The sequence below is a fragment of the Pseudophryne corroboree genome, chromosome 1, assembly GCF_028390025.1.
Source record: "Pseudophryne corroboree isolate aPseCor3 chromosome 1, aPseCor3.hap2, whole genome shotgun sequence".
NCBI classification, from domain to species: Eukaryota; Metazoa; Chordata; class Amphibia; order Anura; family Myobatrachidae; genus Pseudophryne; species Pseudophryne corroboree.
Window position 1 is genome coordinate 419,453,244 of NC_086444.1, and position 20,097 is coordinate 419,473,340.

Genomic DNA, 20,097 nt, shown 5'->3' on the forward strand with positions numbered 1-20,097 from the left:
TTTATGATCAGCCGTATCTTTTAGGGAAGCTGCACCAGGGACAGGCAATACAATTTTACGTGACAGCCTAGAGACTGATGGGTCAACTATCGGTGGATTTTCCCATTTTTTTCCTATCCTCTAGGGGAAAAGGAAAAGATGAAAGCAACCTTTTAGGGATTTTAAATTTCTTATCAGGATTAACCCACGGTTCTTCAAACAGGGTATTCAATTCCTTTGACGCAGGAAAAGTGACTGAGGACTTCCTTTTTACATTAAAATAAGATTCCTCACACTCCTCTGGCACCTTATCAGGAATTTGCAGAACCTCTATTCCTTGTGACAGAGTAGCAACCCCCTCCCCCCTCCCCTTCTAAACCCACCTCACCCTCCTCCATGTCTGACCCGTCAGAGTAAGACTGCAGGATATGGGCCAGAGATCGCTTTTGCGGACAAATGGGAGGGGATTGAGACGCTGGTTTGGGGACTGAGTCTTTATTTATAAACTCATCCACAGTCTGTCTTAAGTATTGCGTCTCTTTCTCATTGCGGGATAGCTTTGTAGAAATATTTGAGATCATTCCCTTAATGGAAGTAACCCATTCCGGGTCAGCCACCGCTATTCTGGGAAGGTGCACTGCCCCGAGTACCCAGTAGTGAGCCCCCTGGTGAAGAGGAACACTCTGCTGTACAAGAAACACACTCTTTGTCTGACATAATGTAAATGTGACAGCACACACAGGAAAAGGTTAAGCACAATTAACCCACAAAGAACCCTTAAGGGAGACAGAGTTATTTGGAGCCAGCCCCACCGCTCCCTTATCGCTAATGCCAAGCTTAGCCGGGTTGCAGACTAAGTACCCTGATAGGGGACCTAGTACACTAAGAATCGCTCCCCCTCCCCTGCTATGACCACCTGGTATCGTTGAGGTAATCTGGAGTCTCTCTAGAGGAGCTGCGCATCCCTGTCAGTCAGCCTCTGTGTCCACTGTAGAGGGAAAATGGCACTGGTGAGCTGCTGGGTCCGCTCATAGTGAAGGCCCCGCCCCTTCAATGGCGTGCGGTCTTTCTGCTTGTTTATACTGGCTGAGGTAATCTGGTGCTTAAAATGGAGAGAAAATCATTTTAAGGCTATTTTTGCCAGTTTGGGTACTGTGTACAGTGTACTGAGACGCAGCTGTGTACTGTGTCTGGAGACGCATTCCACCCCGGTTAGAAGCCGAGCGTCTCTGTACCCTCATGCCGCCATAATGGCCGGCGACCCACTAGTCGGGACACCGGCTTAGTACTCACCACTCTTCTTTTTTCTGGCTCTGTTAGGGGTGGCGGCGTGCTGCGGGAATGTACGCTTGCCGTGGTGGGGATTGCGAATAGTTCCCTCAGGAGCTCAGTGTCCTGTAAGTGGGGAACGGGACCATTAACCCTTTAAGAGGTTGGGCCGTTCCCCCCACTAAGTCCCATGAAGCAGGCAGGCTGGTGCCAACCAGCCCTGCCTGAAAATAACAAACACATAAAATAAATGCAGAAAACTCTTCAGGAACTTCCATAAGCATGACCGACTCCTCCAGGCATATTTTCTAAACTGGGTCTGGTGGGAGAGGCATGGAGGGAGGAGCCAGCCCACACTATCAAATTCTTGAGGTGCCCATGGCTCCTAGTGGACCCGTCTATACCCCATGGTACTAAATGGAACCTCAGTATCCTCTAGGACAGGGCTGGCCAAACCGGTCCTCGAGATCTACCAACAGTTTATGTTTTCCAGGCCTCCTGGAGACATGTAGAACTGTCAGTTAGGAATGAATGCAGCACATCTTAATTAGTAATGACTACACCTGTGCACTAGCCAGGTGGTCTGGAAAATGTGAACTGTTGGTAGATCTCGAGGACCGGTTTGGCCAGCTCTGCTCTAGGATGTAAGAGAAAAATTAGATGTGAATGACCCCCCAGAGCCTTTAAAATAACAATGAAACCCTAGACTTAATGCCTAAACCGGTTGTCTCATGTCATTGCCACTATGATGCAATGCTTATTATTATTTTAAAATAACAAAAATAATCAATATGGGGGGAATTCAATTACCTGCAATCCATTTTTGCTGGAAATTCCTGTTTTCCCGCAGTTTTTTTAAATTCAAATACACCCTGGTCTTTTTTGCCCACGTTTTCCCAACAAAACACAAAGGATCCGGGATAAGTTCTCGGATCCATGTATTTTTGCTAACGCTGCTGTGGAAACATGGCACTTATCAGGAATATTGTTTCTCCTGCATCTGGGAAGGTGAAACAAAATCTTCAATAATGCCACTATCGGGGATAATTGAATTACCCCCCCTGGGGATCGATTAGCTAATGTTAATGACAATTAGTGTTTTTCAGGGTGAGCTTTAATGCCATTTTAGAACAACGCAGTTTTCTAGGTAGACTTCTGAAGGTAATTAACTATTAAGTGTTAAGAAAATAGTTTAAGTGAAAACAATTCCTGCGTCACGGGAAAAAGCTGGACCTTTCCTGTGTGGCAGGGTACGGGTCTCCTATTCAATAATAAGGAGCATATCTTTCAAGCCCTTTTTCATAAAATGATGCAAACACAACAGTTTCTGCATAATTGTATAAATCTCCACTATGTACGAATAGCCTAATGAAAGAGATTTCATAGATATCTCCTGCAAATGGCTAACAATTGCTGCAGAAGGCAGTCCCCATTATTCTCAATGAGGACTGCAGCCTGACATCTATGTTTAGAGCTCCAAGAAGCGCAGATGGTGGTAGCTTTATGCCTAAGGAGGCATTTCTGGAGGAGGCATACTACGGAGGCGCAAGACTCCTCCAATGTGCCAGGGTGTATTTTACAGGGACAGAGCTATATCAAAAGAGATGTCTTTGTATAAATTATTAGCGCATATCACATCAAGTAAAATATGATTATTCCCGCTGCAATATAGAATGAAAAACATTTCAGCGCTTTTAAATACATTGGCCCCTAAGTGTTACTATGGAAACATCGAATATCTTAGCATGGCTTATCAATGAGATAATAGAGGTGTTCTAAACATGCCAGTGTGCTAAAGCCATTATACAACTGATCATAAATACTCTAAAGTGAGATTTCATTAGCACTGCAGAGATGTAGCTCCTGTGTTAAAAGCACAGACCTATTAAATTGAATGCATTGCGCCTGGCACTAAACACACACTTTTTACCGTAACTAAGGCCTGCAGGATAGATGCGGTAAACTGCATTTCTTGGGATAAGTGGTGTTTGCGATGATGTTACGGCTCGCAGTATACCTGCTACTAGCCCCTAAGCACTAGTTAAACTGGATTTCTGCCCGCACCCTCATGAAGGTGCAAGCAGTAATCTGCTAGTCGCGGGCTTACAGCTGGGGCAAATGAATAGCTATGGGCACTTAATCCCCATGAAGCGAAATGAATCGCCCCCATGATTTGCAGAAACTTGATACCTTGGATTCTTTGTGTGTAGACATCCGTAGGAAGGTGAGAAAAACATAGTGATGAAGTTTATCCTGCACACGCTGCACAGTAGATGGGAGAGAGGTTTGATGGTCATACCTCCGAGGGGCATTACTTAGAAAAGAATCCAGGCATTTTTGCAGTGACTCATCAAATATCACCTGTAATAAATCACGCATCAGATAGAGATGGAGCAGATTTGAGCAACAGCACAAGAGATCAAAAAAGGACAGCAACAAATGACATCTATAAACTGTATTTAATGGTTATTATTGCAATGATGATAGTTATGCCACCGGCATTAGGAAGGCAATAAGAGCAGACAAACAAAAACTGTTCATATTTTTCAAGTAAAAATGGAAATCCATTTTCAATGATGGCTGTTAAAGAAGGGATACCTCACCTGGCACCAAAAACGATCATGGGGTAGTTCCAGCAACCAATGTAGGTCACTAGTGATGAAATGTATCCTCTCCAAAAATTCCTCCAGGAGAGCAGGAGCACAGGAGGCCGGGGGAGGGGTATACTGTACAAAGTGCCTGGATGTAACTCTGCTTGGATGCTGAGGTCACAAATAGAAAAAAGATTAAGGGTATAAGGAGCAAACACAAACACCACTACCTCATATTGCAGATTACCCTACCTAAGCAGGACTGTACAGGCAGATCTTCACTTGGCTTTACATTCTAAAGTCATGTTGTGTTTTTGGGTCTGGTGTTAAATGTTAGTAATTTATAGGACACATTTCCATGAGATCAGCAAAACAATGATAAAAAGCATTGGTGCATCTTAGTTTTTAATCTCATTAACAGGCCTAATTAACTAGGATTGTGGAGAAATCTGTAGCAATTGCCACCCCTCCTGAGTAATTACCTGGCACTGTACATGCTTAAATAGCTAGAAAGGGTTCAATCAACCAGCACCAATGAACTCTCCTCACTATGAGTGTTATTCAGAGTTGTTAGCATACCAAAAAAAGGTTGTCAATTGGGCAAAACCATGTTGCACTGCAGGTGGGGCAGATGTGACTTGTGCAGAGGGAGTTAGGGTGCGTACACTCTATGCAATATCGCATATGATCCAGCTGATATCGGCCAGTTCGTTGCGATATTGTATAGTGTGTATGCACGATACTGGATACGATGCGTACTCTCGCCGGTCGTATCCAGCATCGCACATCACACCTGCATGCAGGTCCGACTTGCAATATTGTTTACGAAGGCAATGCTGCACTTGCTCCTCCCCCTGTCGCAGCTTACATCGGCAAGTGTGTATGCACTTGCCGATGTCGGATCCTGTCGCAGATGACATTGCATGGTTTGCGATTTCCTCTTAATGTGTACATAGCTTTAGATTTGGGTGGGGTGTGTTCTAACTGAAATCTAAATTGCAGTGTAAAAATAAAGCGCCCAGTATTTACCCTGTACATAAACAATATAACCCACTAAATCTAAATCTCTCTGCACATGTTACATCTGCCCACCTGCAGTGCAACATAGTTTTGCCCAATTGCTAATGTTTTTGGTTTGCCAACAACTGTGAATAACCTCCTATATGCATAGATAAACAAGCAGCTAATTTTGGAGTTTTCCCCTAGATAAACATTTCACAGACCTATTGGAAGCCAAAACTTCTAAACTGAAAATGACAGATATGTACCGCAATTAAGTTAATGGGAAAATAGTTAATGTACTACAGTATGTCCACCCAGGGCTTAAAGTGGTCCTGGAGAGGTGGGGGAACTCACCTCACCCGCAATGCCGCAGAAAGGGGTGTGGCCTCACACAGAAGGGGCGTGGCCACACAAAAGTAACACCAATTCAAAATAATGCTTCACAGTAGCACAATCTTATTCACATTGTCCGCCCCACATACTAATGCCCTTTACACACACAATAGCAGAGTCCCCCTTTTACACAGTACGGGAGGCGAAGCCCCCTTTTACACAGTACGGCAGACAGCTTCCCCTTTTACACAGTACGACAGGTAGAGCCCCTTCCAGCGCGCGCGCACACACACACTCTCTCTCTCTCTCTCTCTCTCTCTGAGTCTTGAAAGTGCAAAAAAAGACAAAAAGAGTGACATGGCAAGAGAGGGTGAGAGAGACATGGAGAGAGAGACATTGCAAGAGAGAGAGAGAGACATGGCAAAAGAGGGAGATGAGGGGGAGACATAGCAAAATAGAGTGACAGAGAGAGAGAGAAACATGGAGAGAGAGAGAGAGAGAATATCAGCAGCAGAAAGACTGGGCACCCAGAGCTGTGAATTGTGGCAGCAGTTTCCTGGAGGTCTTCATGTGGAGGGCGAGTTGACTCTCCTGCCAGACGCCCAGGGGTGTGCCACGGTTAGGATAGGGCCTCGGACCATCATTCACTTGCAGACAGTGCTCCGGTGGAGGTGGGGAGGGCATTACAGGCCGCGGGTCACTAAGCTTAGGGGTAGGGTGGAATTTAAGCTGCTGCGCTGGCAGGGAGATGGGGAGTGGGCATGGGCATTACTGGCCGCTGCTCAGCGTCAGTTAACAGTTAACTCCGGCGGCTGCGGGGGGTGGGGGGGTGGGATCGGGCGTTACAACCCGCGGCTCAGTCACACTCTGGCGGCTGTGGCAGCGGCGGAGGGGGGGAGAGACGGCACTTTGAACCTGGCGCCGGCTGTGCGTCATTCACGGCTCCTGGACCGCCAGCTAATGAGAAGCTGCCACTTGGCAGCTTCTCATTGGCTGGCGGTCTGCGAGCCGTGATTGGCTCACGCCAGATTTAAAAAAAAAGCCTCATCTTCTTCTGATTGGTGCTGCAGCCGGTCCGCGAGCCGTGATTGGCTGGCGGCCGCTGCCACCTTTACTATGGAACAGTTAACTCCGGCGGCTGCGGGGGGGGGGGGGGGGGATCGGGCGTTACAAACCGCGGCTCAGTCACACTCTGGCGGCTGTGGCAGCGGCGGAGGGGGGGGAGAGACGGCACTTTGAACCTGGCGCCGGCTGTGCGCCATTCACGGCTCCTGGACCGCCAGCTAATGAGAAGCTGCCACTTGGCAGCTTCTCATTGGCTGGCGGTCTGCGAGCCGTGATTGGCTCACGCCAAAAAAGCCTCATCTTCTTCTGATTGGTGCTGCAGCCGGTCCGCGAGCCATGATTGGCTGGCGGCCGCTGCCACCTTTACTATGGAACAGGGACATGATGCTGTGGCCGGGCGGAGGCGGAACTGGTTCCGCCTGCAATTAGAGGTGACGGAACGCAGTTCCGCCCCGTTCCGGCCCACTTTAACCACTGTGTCCACCTCTCCTCTCTTGCAAGACCTTCACTGGCTTCCCTTCTCTTTCAAAATCCAATGCAAGCTTCTCACCCTTGCTTACAAAGCCCTCACCCACTCCTCTCCCATTTACATTTCTGACCGTATCTCCCTTTACCACGCTCACCCATCCTCTCTGCTTCGCTAATGCACGCTGCCTCTCCTGTCCACTGATTACTTCATCTCACTCCTATCTCCAAGATGTTTCAGGTGCTGCTCCCTTTCTCTGGAATTCTCTACCTCTCCCTCCTCAGACTCTCCACAAAACTTTAAACAGGCTCTCAAGGCCCACCAAACCCAGCCAACTCTCATCGTACCCCTTTATTCCCCACCCACTGTCTACCCCATCTGTGTCAGCCCTGTGTGTCTGCCCCTCTACTTTAGAATGTAAGCTCTCATTAACAGGGCCCTCTTCCCTCATGTGCTTTTCCTTCTCTTACTGAAACCATCTTCTACTCCATACTCCCTTCTACAGCACCAAATCCCTCTGGGATTTGTGGTTTTCTGCCACGCTGATACTTATTTCAGTGTCGTCTACTGATGCAGCTATATTTATTTACCCTGTACTATATTGTCTTAAAATGTAAGTCACTGCTTAAGCTGGGTACACACTTCACACTTGTCCAATCCTCAGGAAATCCGACTTCCAACCGACCGGTTTGCCAGACATTGGACAAGTGCTTAAAAACTAGAAGACCCGATCTCCGACCAGCCAACTGATACTGAAGTGTGTAGGCTGCAGAGACCAGAGCAAGCGACCGATCTCCGGTCCTGGCAGCCCCGCACACTATCGGTGTTGCGGCATCCGAATGAATCTCTGCACCATCCATCGCTGCTGCAAGACTCGGCTGAGTGTATGGCGGCGGGACAAGACATTATACCTGTGCAGAGTTCAGCAGCGGGAAGCATGCATACTAGCGGGACACAACTTTCCATTTCAAAAATGGCGCAGCACTAACATTTTTTAAATTCAACCACAGCTCGCCGCATCATCGCCCTGCTCCATTGTGCCGGCTGATATTAGCCAGCGCAAGGCAGTGGTGTCAGTCCAACGGTGGAAGAAGCGCGGTGAAGAGCTCCTGAAGATTGAAGACGCTGGGGAAGTCCTGGATGGGCGGCAGCCATGCACGAGAGCATAAAGGCCGACGCCCTACAGGTGAAGACGCCGGGGAAGTTCTGGGGGAGGCGGCGGCCTTGCATAAGAGCTTAATGGCTGCCGTCCCCCAGGTGAAGATACTGCATAATAATATATTAAAACATTCGGTGTCATGTTTTTATTTTAATATTTCTTTTACAGGGAGCCTATAGGCACTAGCAGGCCCATAATGCCCTGCATGCAGGTTCTCCAACTACCAGCATGCAGGGGAGGTTTGCTGGGACCTGTAGCACTCCCTAAAAGACTAATATATTTTTCACTATTGGACTATCAACTCGGCACCCACAGCCCAGGCATCTCCAGCCTGGGCTGACTAATTAAAGGGGGGGGGGGGAAGGGGAGTCCCTAGCTGTGGCATTACCCCCCTGGTAGTGGAGCCAAATGCTGGTTTTGAAATTAAGGGGGAGGGGGGGGGGAGAAGAGACTTACCTGTTTTGTTCCCCATATTTTTAGAACCAGGGCCAACTCCAAGAGCCCGGTGTTGGTTCGTTAAATATGGAGGACCGCAACGCCGGGGCTGGTTATGTCTTTGTGGGGGAGCCACACATTTCTATTTTTTTAAAGGAACATTAAAATGCTGTCCCCATCCTCCATTGACCATTATAATGAATTCAATTCCTCATTAATAACCCCCCATTCCCCAGCCAAAACAATCTTTTTCAGCAGAATTGGACTGCTGTAAAATTGGACAAGTGTGTAGCGAGGAATGGATGTAGAATCTGCGAGCAGATCTGCAGAAGGATTGTATAGTCTTATCTGCGGTCTGATCTGTCGAGGATTGGACAAGTGTGTACCTAGCTTTAGACTGAGACAAGCCATGAAAACGATTGTAACAAAACTTTGGCGACACACCCCATTGGGGTGGCAATTCAATGAAACGCACTATTGAATAGCAGGAATGTGTGCCCGAAGCTATTCAATTGGCCACAAATTCCTGCTCGCACCCTCCAAAGCAGAAATCTGACAAAACTGGTGCCGTAATGTGAGCCCAAGCTAACAGTACCACAACCGCACTTAAGTCTGAGAAAGCCATTTACCGCAGCCATTTAAACAACATTCTTTAGTCATGGTAACCTGCATTTCCCTACTTAAGTGTCGGGTTTAATACAGCTAATTGAATTGCTCTGGGCATTTATTTCCAGCACTATTTAATAGCGCATTTAATTGAATTCCCTCAATTACCTCCCACAAAAAGTCCCTGACTGTCAATCACTTTGCAAATAAATCCCTCCCTGCTTAAGAATGCATACCTCATCCGATAATCGCTCAACTCTGTAAATATCGGCATTGCGAATCAGGACCACAATTAACAGTATATACTGTATGGAATATTGACACCTACTACAAGGGTGCCTTATACCTAATCAAAATTCCCTTGATGTATTTATTATATTGTACTTAATTTTTGTACTATCAGTAGTATTTATTTTTTTCCATATTTCTTTTGCTGACCTTTATGTATAGATTAAAACTATATTACATACATAGATCCACATGAGCACGTTAGATTGAAACAGTCTTCACGCTGAGCTGTTTTAGCAGGGTGTCACGCCCTGCCCAATTTTTAAAGGGCAAAATGTGACCTGCTTTTCTACCAGTGTCCTGCTAAAACAGCCTGCCGTTGCTGTGCTACCACTGCATGAAAAGATGGAGAGCTTGAGGGAAGCCCAGCACTTACGTAAGTGCTGGGTACCCACCCATTAGTAACGCCAATGGGACTGCACGGCTCCAATGGTGACACCAGCGTGCCCACTTTTCAACCATACTGCCCCGCACCACTGAACCCTGCCCCGCCCACTACCTAGCGGGAACATTATTAAATGATATATAGCTAACTGGTAATCAATAAATTTTTATGCACTCCTATTGATTTTTTTTTGCAACATTTTTCTTCTTTGTTTTGTGTTAGCATGGCCCTATTTAGAGAACAGATGATACAGAAATCTTACCAGAGCAGGCACAGTTTTCTGCTTTCCTGTCTGCGGATCTTTCTGGGTTACCTGCAGCTCATCCAGAGGCTGGCTCGGCATGCTGGAAATAAACACACGGAGTCAATATAGAGTTGAATGTAAAGTCAGCTGTGGTTTCTCCAGCATTGTGTGCACAGAAATAAGGGGCTGATTCTGAGCCGCACAATGCTGCGATCGCTTTAGCCTCTATTGCCATAGACATGTCTGTGACTAAATCCTAATGCTACTGTCAGCCTTTCCCCCGGTGCACAGCTGTGTGCCTGTGACTATATGCTAATGCTCGTGTCAGACATTCCCCTGGTGTACAGCTGTGTGTCTGTGACTATATGCTAATGCTCGTGTCAGACATTCCCCTGGTGTACAGCTGTGTGCCTGTGACTATATGCTAATGCTACTGTCAGCCTTTTCCCCGGTGCACAGCTGTGTGTCTGTGACTATATGCTAATGCTAGTATCAGCACTTCCCCCGGTGTACAGTTGTGTGTGTGACTATATGCTAATACAAGTGTAAGCCCTTCCCCCGGTGTACAGATGTGTGTCTGTGACTATATGCTAATGCTAGTATCAGCACTTCCCCCGGTGTACAGTTGTGTGTGTGACTATATGCTAATGCAAGTGTAAGTCCTTCCCCCGGTGTACAGCTGTGTGTCTGTGACTATATGCTAATACTAGTGTCAGCCCTTCCCCTGGTGTACAGCTGTGCGTCTGTGACTATATGCTAATGCTAGTGTCAGCCCTTCCCCCGGTGTACAGCTGTGTGTCTGTGACTATATGCTAATGCTAGTGTCAGCCCTTCCCCTGGTGTACAGCTGTGCGTCTGTGACTATATGCTAATGCAAGTGTAAGCCCTTCCCCTGATATACAGCTGTGCGTCTGTGACTATATGCTAATGCTAGTGTCAGCCCTTCCTCCGGTGTACAGCTATGCGTCTGTGACTATATGCTAATGCTAGTGTCAGCCCTTCCCCCGGTGTACAGCTGTGTGTGTGTGACTATATGCTAATGCTACTGTCAGCCTTTTCCCCGATGTACAGCTGTGTGCCTGTGACTATATGCTAATGCTCGTGTCAGAGATTCCCCCGGTGTACAGCTGTGTGCCTGTGACTATATGCTAATGCTACTGTCAGCCTTTTCCCCGGTGTACAGCTGTGCGTCTGTGACTATATGCTAATGCTAGTGTCAGCCCTTCCTCCGGTGTACAGCTGTGTGTCTGTGACTATATGCTAATGCTCGTGTCAGACATTCCCCTGGTGTACAGCTGTGTGTCCGTGACTATATGCTAATGCTCGTGTCAGACATTCCCCTGGTGTACAGCTGTGTGTCTGTGACTATACGCTAATGCTAGTGTCAGCCCTTCCCCCGGTGTACAGCTGTGTGTGTGTGACTATATGCTAATGCTACTGTCAGCCTTTTCCCCGGTGTACAGCTGTGTGCCTGTGACTATATGCTAATGCTACTGTCAGCCTTTTCCCCGGTGTACAGCTGTGCGTCTGTGACTATATGCTAATGCTAGTGTCAGACATTCCCCCGGTGTACAGCTGTGTGCCTGTGACTATATGCTAATGCTACTGTCAGCCTTTTCCCCGGTGTACAGCTGTGCGTCTGTGACTATATGCTAATGCTCGTGTCAGACATTCCCCTGGTGTACAGCTGTGTGTCTGTGACTATATGCTAATGCTCGTGTCAGACATTCCCCTGGTGTACAGCTGTGTGTGTGTGACTATATGCTAATGCTACTGTCAGCCTTTTCCCCGGTGTACAGCTGTGCGTCTGTGACTATATGCTAATGCTAGTGTCAGCCCTTCCCCTGGTGTATAGCTGTGCGCCTGTAACTATATGCTAATGATAGTATCAGCCCTTCCCCCGGTGTACAGCTGTGCGTATGTGAAAATAAGATTTTACTTACCGATAAATCTATTTCTCGTAGTCCGTAGTGGATGCTGGGGACTCCGTCAGGACCATGGGGAATAGCGGCTCCGCAGGAGACAGGGCACAAAAGTAAAAGCTTTAGGATCAGGTGGTGTGCACTGGCTCCTCCCCCTATGACCCTCCTCCAAGCCTCAGTTAGGATACTGTGCCCGGACGAGCGTACACAATAAGGAAGGATTTTGAATCCCGGGTAAGACTCATACCAGCCACACCAATCACACTGTACAACCTGTGATCTGAACCCAGTTAACAGCATGATAACAGCGGAGCCTCTGAAAAGATGGCTCACAACAATAATAACCCGATTTTTGTACCAATAACTATGTACAAGTATTGCAGACAATCCGCACTTGGGATGGGCGCCCAGCATCCACTACGGACTACGAGAAATAGATTTATCGGTAAGTAAAATCTTATTTTCTCTAACGTCCTAGTGGATGCTGGGGACTCCGTCAGGACCATGGGGATTATACCAAAGCTCCCAAACGGGCGGGAGAGTGCGGATGACTCTGCAGCACCGAATGAGAGAACTCCAGGTCCTCTTTAGCCAGGGTATCAAATTTGTAGAATTTTACAAACGTGTTCTCCCCCCGACCACGTAGCTGCTCGGCAGAGTTGTAATGCCGAGACCCCTCGGGCAGCCGCCCAGGATGAGCCCACCTTCCTTGTGGAATGGGCATTTACATATTTTGGCTGTGGCAGGCCTGCCACAGAATGTGCAAGCTGAATTGTACTACACATCCAACTAGCAATCGTCTGCTTAGAAGCAAGAGCACCCAGTTTGTTGGGTGCATACAGGATAACAGCAAGTCAGTTTTCCTGACTCCAGCCGCCCTGGAAACCGATATTTTCAGGGCCCTGACAACATCTAGCAACTTGGAGTCCTCCAAGTCCCTAGTAGCCGCAGGTACCACAATAAGCTGGTTCAGGTGAAACGCTGACACCACCTTAGGGAGAAACTGGGGACGAGTCCGCAGCTCTGCCCTGTCCGAATGGACAATCAGATATGGGCTTTTGTGAGACAAAGCCGCCAATTCTGACACTCGCCTGGCCGAGGCCAGGGCCAACATCATGGTCACTTTCCATGTGAGATATTTCAAATCCACAGATTTGAGCGGTTTAAACCAATGTGATTTGAGGAATCCCAGAACTACGTTGAGATCCCACAGTGCCACTGGAGGCACAAAAGGGGGTTGTATATGCAGTACTCCCTTGACAAACTTCTGGACTTCAGGAACTGAAGTCAATTCTTTCTGGAAGAAAATCGACAGGGCCGAAATTTGAACCTTAATGGACCCCAATCTGAGGCCCATAGACACTCCTGTTTGCAGGAAATGCAGGAATCGACGAGTTGAAATTTCTTCGTGGAGCCTTCCTGGCCTCACACCACGCAACATATTTTCGCCACATGTGGTGATAATGTTGTGCGGTCACGTCCTTCCTGGCTTTGACCAGGGTAGGAATGACCTCTTCCGGAATGCCTTTTTCCCTTAGGATCCGGCGTTCAACCGCCATGCCGTCAAACGCAGCCGCGGTAAGTCTTGGAACAGACATGGTACGTGCTGAAGCAAGTCCCTTCTTAGCGGCAGAGGTCATGAGTCCTCTGTGAGTATCTCTTGAAGTTCCGGGTACCAAGTCCTTCTTGGCCAATCCGGAGCCACGAGTATAGTTCTTACTCCTCTACGTCTTATAATTCTCAATACCTTGGGTATGAGAAGCAGAGGAGGGAACACATACACCGACTGGTACGCCCACGGTGTTACCAGAACGTCCACAGCTATTGCCTGAAAGTCTCTTGACCTGGCGCAATACCTGTCCAGTTTTTTGTTCAGGCGGGACGCCATCATGTACACCTTTGGTCTTTCCCAACGGTTCACAATCATGTGGAAAACTTCCCGATGAAGTCCCCACTCTCCCGGGTGGAGGTCGTGCCTGCTGAGGAAGTCTGCTTCCCAGTTGTCCACTCCCGGAATGAACACTGCTGACAGTGCTATCACATGATTTTCCGCCCAGCGAAAAATCCTTGCAGTTTTTGCCATTGCCCTCCTGCTTCTTGTGCCGCCCTGTCTGTTTACGTGGGCGACTGCCGTGATGTTGTCCCACTGGATCAATACCGGCTGACCTTGAAGCAGAGGTCTAGCTAAGCTTAGAGCATTATAAATTGCCCTTAGCTCCAGTATATTTATGTGGAGAAAAGTCTCCAGACTTGATAACACTCCCTGGAAATTTTTTCCCTGTGTGACTGCTCCCCAGCCTCTCAGGCTGGCCTCCGTGGTCACCAGCATCCAATCCTGAATGCCGAATCTGCGGCCCTCTAGAAGATGAGCACTCTGTAACCACCACAGGAGAGACACCCTTGTCCTTGGAGATAGGGTTATCCGCTGATGCATCTGAAGATGCGATCCGGACCATTTGTCCAGCAGATCCCACTGAAAAGTTCTTGCGTGGAATCTGCCGAATGGAATCGCTTCGTAATAAGCCACCATTTTTCCCAGGACTCTTGTGCAATGATGCACTGACACTTTTCCTGGTTTTAGGAGGTTCCTGACTAGCTCGGATAACTCCCTGGCTTTCTCCTCCGGGAGAAACACCTTTTTCTGGACTGTGTCCAGAATCATCCCTAGGAACAGCAGACGTGTCGTCGGAAACAACTGCGGTTTTGGAATATTTAGAATCCACCCGTGCTGTCGTAGAACTACTTGAGATAGTGCTACTCCGACCTCCAACTGTTCTCTGGACCTTGCTCTTATCAGGAGGTCGTCCATTTTCTTCGAAGAAGAATCATCATTTCGGGCATTACCTTGGTAAAGACCCGGAGTGCCGTGGACAATCCAAACGGCAGCGTCTGAAACTGATAGTGACAGTTCTGTACCACGAACCTGAGATACCCTTGGTGAGAAGGGCAAATTGGGACATGGAGGTAAGCATCCCTGATGTCCCGGGACACCATATAGTCCCCTTCTTCCTGGTTCGCTATCACTGCTCTGAGTGACTCCATCTTGATTTGAACCTTTGTAAGTGTTCAAATATTTCAGATTTAGAATAGGTCTCACCGAGCCTTCTGATTTCAGTACCACAATATAGTGTGGAATAATACCCCTTTCCTTGTTGTAGGAGGGGTACTTTGATTTTCACCTGCTGGGAATACAGCTTGTGAATAGTTTCCAATACTGCCTCCCTGTCGGAGGGAGACGTTGGTAAAGCAGACTTCAGGAACCTGCGAGGGGAAACGTCTCGACTTTCCAATCTGTACCCCTGGGATACTACGTGTAGGATCCAGGGGTCCTGTACGGCCCCAGCGTCATGCTGAGAACTTGGCAGAAGCGGTGGAAGGCTTCTGTTCCTGGGAATGGGCTGCCTGCTGCAGTCTTCTTCCCTTTCCTCTATCCCTGGGCAGATATGCTTATGGGGACGAAAGGACTGAGGCTGAAAAGACGGTGTCTTTTTCTGCATAGATGTGACTTAGGGTAAAAACGGTGGATTTCCCAGCAGTTGCCGTGGCCACCAGGTCCGATGGACCGACCCCAAATAACTCCTCCCCTTTATACGGCAATACATCTTTGTGCCGTTTGGAATCTGCATCACCTGACCACTGTCGTGTCCATAAACATCTTTTGGCAGATATGGACATCGCACTTACTCTTGATGCCAGAGTGCAAATATCCCTCTGTGCATCTCGCATATATAGAAATGCATTCTTTAAATGCTCTATAGTAAATAAAATACTGTCCCTGTCAAGGGTATCAATATTTTCAGTCAGGGAATCCGACCAAGCCACCCCCGCGCTGCACATCCAGGCTGAGGCGATCGCTGGTCGCAGTATAACACCAGTATGTGTGTATATACTTTTTAGGATATTTTCCAGCCTCCTATCAGCTGGCTCCTTGAGGGCGGCCGTATCTGGAGACGGTACCGCCACTTGTTTTGATAAGCGTGTGAGCGCCTTATCCACCCTAAGGGGTGTTTCCCAACGCGCCCTAACTTCTGGCGGGAAAGGGTATACCGCCAATAATTTTCTATCGGGGGAAACCCACGCCTCATCACACACTTCATTTAATTTATCTGATTCAGGAAAAACTATAGGTAGTTTTTCCACACCCCACATAATACCCTTTTTTGTGGTACTTGTAGTATCAGAAATATGTAACACCTCCTTCATTGCCCTTAACAAGTAACGTGTGGCCCTAAAGGAAAATACGTTTGTTTCTTCACCGTCGACACTGGAGTCAGTGTCCGTGTCTGTGTCTGTGTCGACCGACTGAGGTAAAATGGGCATTATAACGTCCCTGACGGTGTTTTAGACGCCTGGACAGATACTAATATGTTTGCCGGCCGTCTCATGTCGTCAACCGACTTGCAGCGTGTTGACATTATCACGTAATTCCTTAAATAAGCCATCTATTCCGGTGTCGACTCCCTAGAGAGTGACATCACCATTACAGGCAATTTGCTCCGCCTCCCAACATCGTCCTCATACATGTCGACACACACGTACCGACACACAGCACACACACAGGGAATGCTCTGATAGAGGACAGGACCTACTAGCCCTTTGGGGAGACAGAGGGAGAGTTTGCCAGCACACACCAAAAACGCTATAATTATACAGGGACAACCTTTATATAAGTGCTTTTCCCTTATAGCATTTTAATATATGTAGTCATATCGCCAAATCAGTGCCCCCCCTCTCTGTTTTAACCCTGTTTCTGTAGTGCAGTGCAGGGGAGAGCCTGGGAGCCTTCCCACCAGCATTTCTGTGAGGGAAAATGGCGCTGTGTGCTGAGGAGAATAGGCCCCGCCCCCTTTTCGGCGGGCTTCTTCTCCCGTTTTTCTGAGACCTGGCAGGGGTTAAATACATCCATATAGCCCCCAGGGGCTATATGTGATGTATTTTTAGCCAGAATAAGGTACTATCATTGCTGCCCAGGGTGCCCCCCCCAGCACCCTGCACCCTCAGTGACCGCTGTTATGAAGTGTGCCGACAACAATGGCGCACAGCTGCAGTGCTGTGCGCTACCTTATGAAGACTGAAAAGTCTTCTGCCGCCGGTTTCTGGACCTCTTCACTTTTCGGCATCTGCAAGGGGGTCGGCGGCGCGGCTCCGGGACGAACCCCAGGGTGAGACCTGTGTTCCGACTCCCTCTGGAGCTAATGGTGTCCAGTAGCCTAAGAAGCCAATCCATCCTGCATGCAGGTGAGTTCACTTCTCTCCCCTAAGTCCCTCGATGCAGTGAGCCTGTTGCCAGCAGGACTCACTGAAAATAAAAAACCTAACAAAACTTTTACTCTAAGCAGCTCTTTAGGAGAGCCACCTAGATTGCACCCTTCTCGGCCGGGCACAAAAATCTAACTGAGGCTTGGAGGAGGGTCATAGGGGGAGGAGCCAGTGCACACCACCTGATCCTAAAGCTTTTACTTTTGTGCCCTGTCTCCTGCGGAGCCGCTATTCCCCATGGTCCTGACGGAGTCCCCAGCATCCACTAGGACGTTAGAGAAAATATACTAGTGTCAGCCCTTCCCCCGATATACAGCTGTGCGTCTGTGACTATATGCTAATGCTAGTATCAGCACTTCCCCCGGTGTACAGCTGTGTGTGTGACTATATGCTAATGCAAGTGTAAGCCCTTCCCCCGGTGTACAGCTGTGTGTCTGTGACTATATGCTAATGCTAGTATCAGCCCTTCCCCCGGTGTACAGCTGTGCGTCTGTGACTATATGCTAATGCTAGTGTCAACCCTTCCCCCGGTGTACAGCTGTGTGTGTGTGACTATATGCTAATGCTACTGTCAGCCTTTTCCCCGATGTACAGCTGTGTGCCTGTGTCTATATGCTAATGCTCGTGTCAGACATTCCCCCGGTGTACAGCTGTGTGCCTGTGACTATATGCTAATGCTACTGTCAGCCTTTTCCCTGGTGTACAGCTGTGCGTCTGTGACTATATGCTAATGCTAGTGTCAGACATTCCCCCGGTGTACAGCTGTGTACCTGTGACTATATGCTAATGCTAGTGTCAGCCCTTCCCCCGGTGTACAGCTTTGCATCTGTGACTATATACTAATGTTAATGTCAGCCCTTCCCCCAGGGTACAGCTGTGCGTCTGTGATTATATGCTAATGCTAGTGTCAGCCCTTCCACGGTGTACAGCTGTGCGCCTGTAACTATATGCTAATGATAGTATCAGCCCTTCCCCCGGTGTACAGCTGTGCGCCTGTGACTATATGCTAATGCTAGTGTCAGCACTTCCCCCGGTGTACAGCTGCGCGTCTGTGACAATATACTAGCGTCAGCCCTTCCCCCGGTGTACAGCTGTGCGTCTGTGACTATATGCTAATGCTAGTATCAGCCCTTCCCCTGGTGTACAGCTGTGCGCCTGTGACTATATGCTAATGCTAGTATCAGCACTTCCTCCAGTGTACAGCTGTGTGTCTGTGACAATATGCTAATGCTAGTGTCAGCCCTTCCCCCGGTGTACAGCTGTGCGTATGTGAAAATATACTAGTGTCAGCTAGGGAGGCCAATCCCGGGCCGTTTTTTCAATCCCGGGATTCGGGATTGAAAAACGGTCAATCCCGGGATTCCCGGGATTGCAGTAGGGACCAGTGAAGGTTGTAGGGAGCAGCGCTGGAGGGAGGGTGTAGGTAGTGGTGCGGGAGGTAGGGAGGGTGTAGGTAGTGGTGCGGGAGGTAGGGAGGGTGTAGGTAGTGGTGCGGGAGGTAGGGAGGGTGTAGGTAGCGGTGCGGGAGGTAGGGAGGGGGTAGGTAGCAGTGCGGGAGGGTGGGTGTAGGTAGTGGTGCGGGAGGGAGGATGTAGGTAGCGGCGCGGAAGGGTTGGTAGCGGCGCGAGAGGGAGGTTGGGTGTAAGTAATGACACTTACTATTAGGCGGGCGGCCGCGGCAGCCATGGACTCACTGAACGCGGGAGCATTTCAAATGAAGCGCCGGCCGCCAGCCAACCAGAGCTGGCGGATCGGCAGCCAATCAGGGAAGCGGTTGCAGCAGTGGCTCCTGATTGGCTGCCGAGCCGCCAGCTCTGATTGGCTGGCGGCCGGCGCTACGTTTGAAGTGCTATCGCGTTCAGATTGTCCATGGCTGCCGCGGCCGCCCGCCTAATAGTAAGTGTCATTACTTACACCCACCCTCCCGCACATGCGCACTGTAATCCCTTGAATCCCGGGATTGGAAGCTCCAATCCCGGGATTCAAATCCCGGCATTTTTAGGCCCAAATCCCGGGATCCCGCCGATCCCGGGATTGGCCTCCCTAGTGTCAGCCCTTCCCCCGATATACAGCTGTGCGTCTGTGACTATATGCTAATGCTAGTGTCAGCACTTCCCTCGGTGTACAGCTGTGCGTCTGTGACAATATACTAGCGTCAGCCCTTCCCCCGGTGTACAGCTGTGCGCCTGTGACTATATGCTAATGCTAGTGTCAGCCCTTCCCCCGGTGTATAGCTGTGCGTCTGTGACTATATGCTAATGCTAGTATCAGCCCTTCCTCCGGTGTACAGCTGTGCGCCTGTGACTATATGCTAATGCTAGTGTCAGCACTTCCTCCAGTGTACAGCTGTGTGTCTGTGACTATATGCTAATGCTAGTGTCAGCCCTTCCCCCGGTGTACAGCTGTGCGTATGTGAAAATATACTAGTGTCAGCCCTTCCCCCGATATACAGCTGTGCGTCTGTGACTATATGCTAATGCTAGTATCAGCCCTTCCTCCGGTGTGCAGCTGTGCGCCTGTGACTATATGCTAATGCTAGTGTCAGCACTTCCCCCAGTGTACAGCTGTGTGTCTGTGACTATATGCTAATGCTAGTGTCCGCCCTTCCCCCGATGTACAGCTGTGTGTCTGTGACTATATGCTAATGCTACTGTCAGCCTTTTCCCCGGTGTACAGCTGTGCGTCTGTGACTATATGCTAATGCTAGTGTCCGCCCTTCCCCCGGTGTACAGCTGTGTGTCTGTGACTATATGCTAATGTTAGTATCAGCCCTTCCTCCAGTGTACAGCTGTGCACCTGTGACTATATGCTAATGCTAGTGTCAGCCTTTTCCCCGGTGTACAGCTGTGCGTCTGTGACTATATGCTAATGCTAGTGTCAGCCCTTCCCCTGGTGTACAGCTGTGCGTCTGTGACTATATGCTAATGCTAGTGTCAGCCCTTCCCCCGGTGTACAGCTGTGTGTCTGTGACTATATGCTAATGCTAGTGTCAGCCCTTCCCCCGGTGTACAAGTGCATGTCTGAATGTACCTAAGAACTAGGACTCCCACACTGAGTGTTTTCATATGCTCTAATACCGCATGGGGTGTCTACA

The 20,097-nt window shown here is 48.9% G+C and overlaps 1 protein-coding gene across 3 annotated transcripts in view; it reads right to left on the minus strand.

Moving 5' to 3' along the window:
- ASCC2 (activating signal cointegrator 1 complex subunit 2) overlaps positions 1 to 20,097 on the minus strand; it is a 150,087-nt gene that overhangs the window by 111,515 nt on the left and 18,475 nt on the right. For all 3 annotated transcript variants that reach the window (XM_063913364.1, XM_063913363.1, XM_063913362.1), the window contains exons 2-4: positions 9,841 to 9,922; positions 3,852 to 4,010; positions 3,439 to 3,609 (exon numbers count right to left, since the gene is read on the minus strand). In XM_063913364.1, the coding sequence (XP_063769434.1) occupies positions 3,439 to 3,609; positions 3,852 to 4,010; positions 9,841 to 9,921 (411 nt within the window). In that variant the 5' untranslated portion in view covers position 9,922. The remainder of the gene's footprint in view (positions 1 to 3,438; positions 3,610 to 3,851; positions 4,011 to 9,840; positions 9,923 to 20,097) is intronic.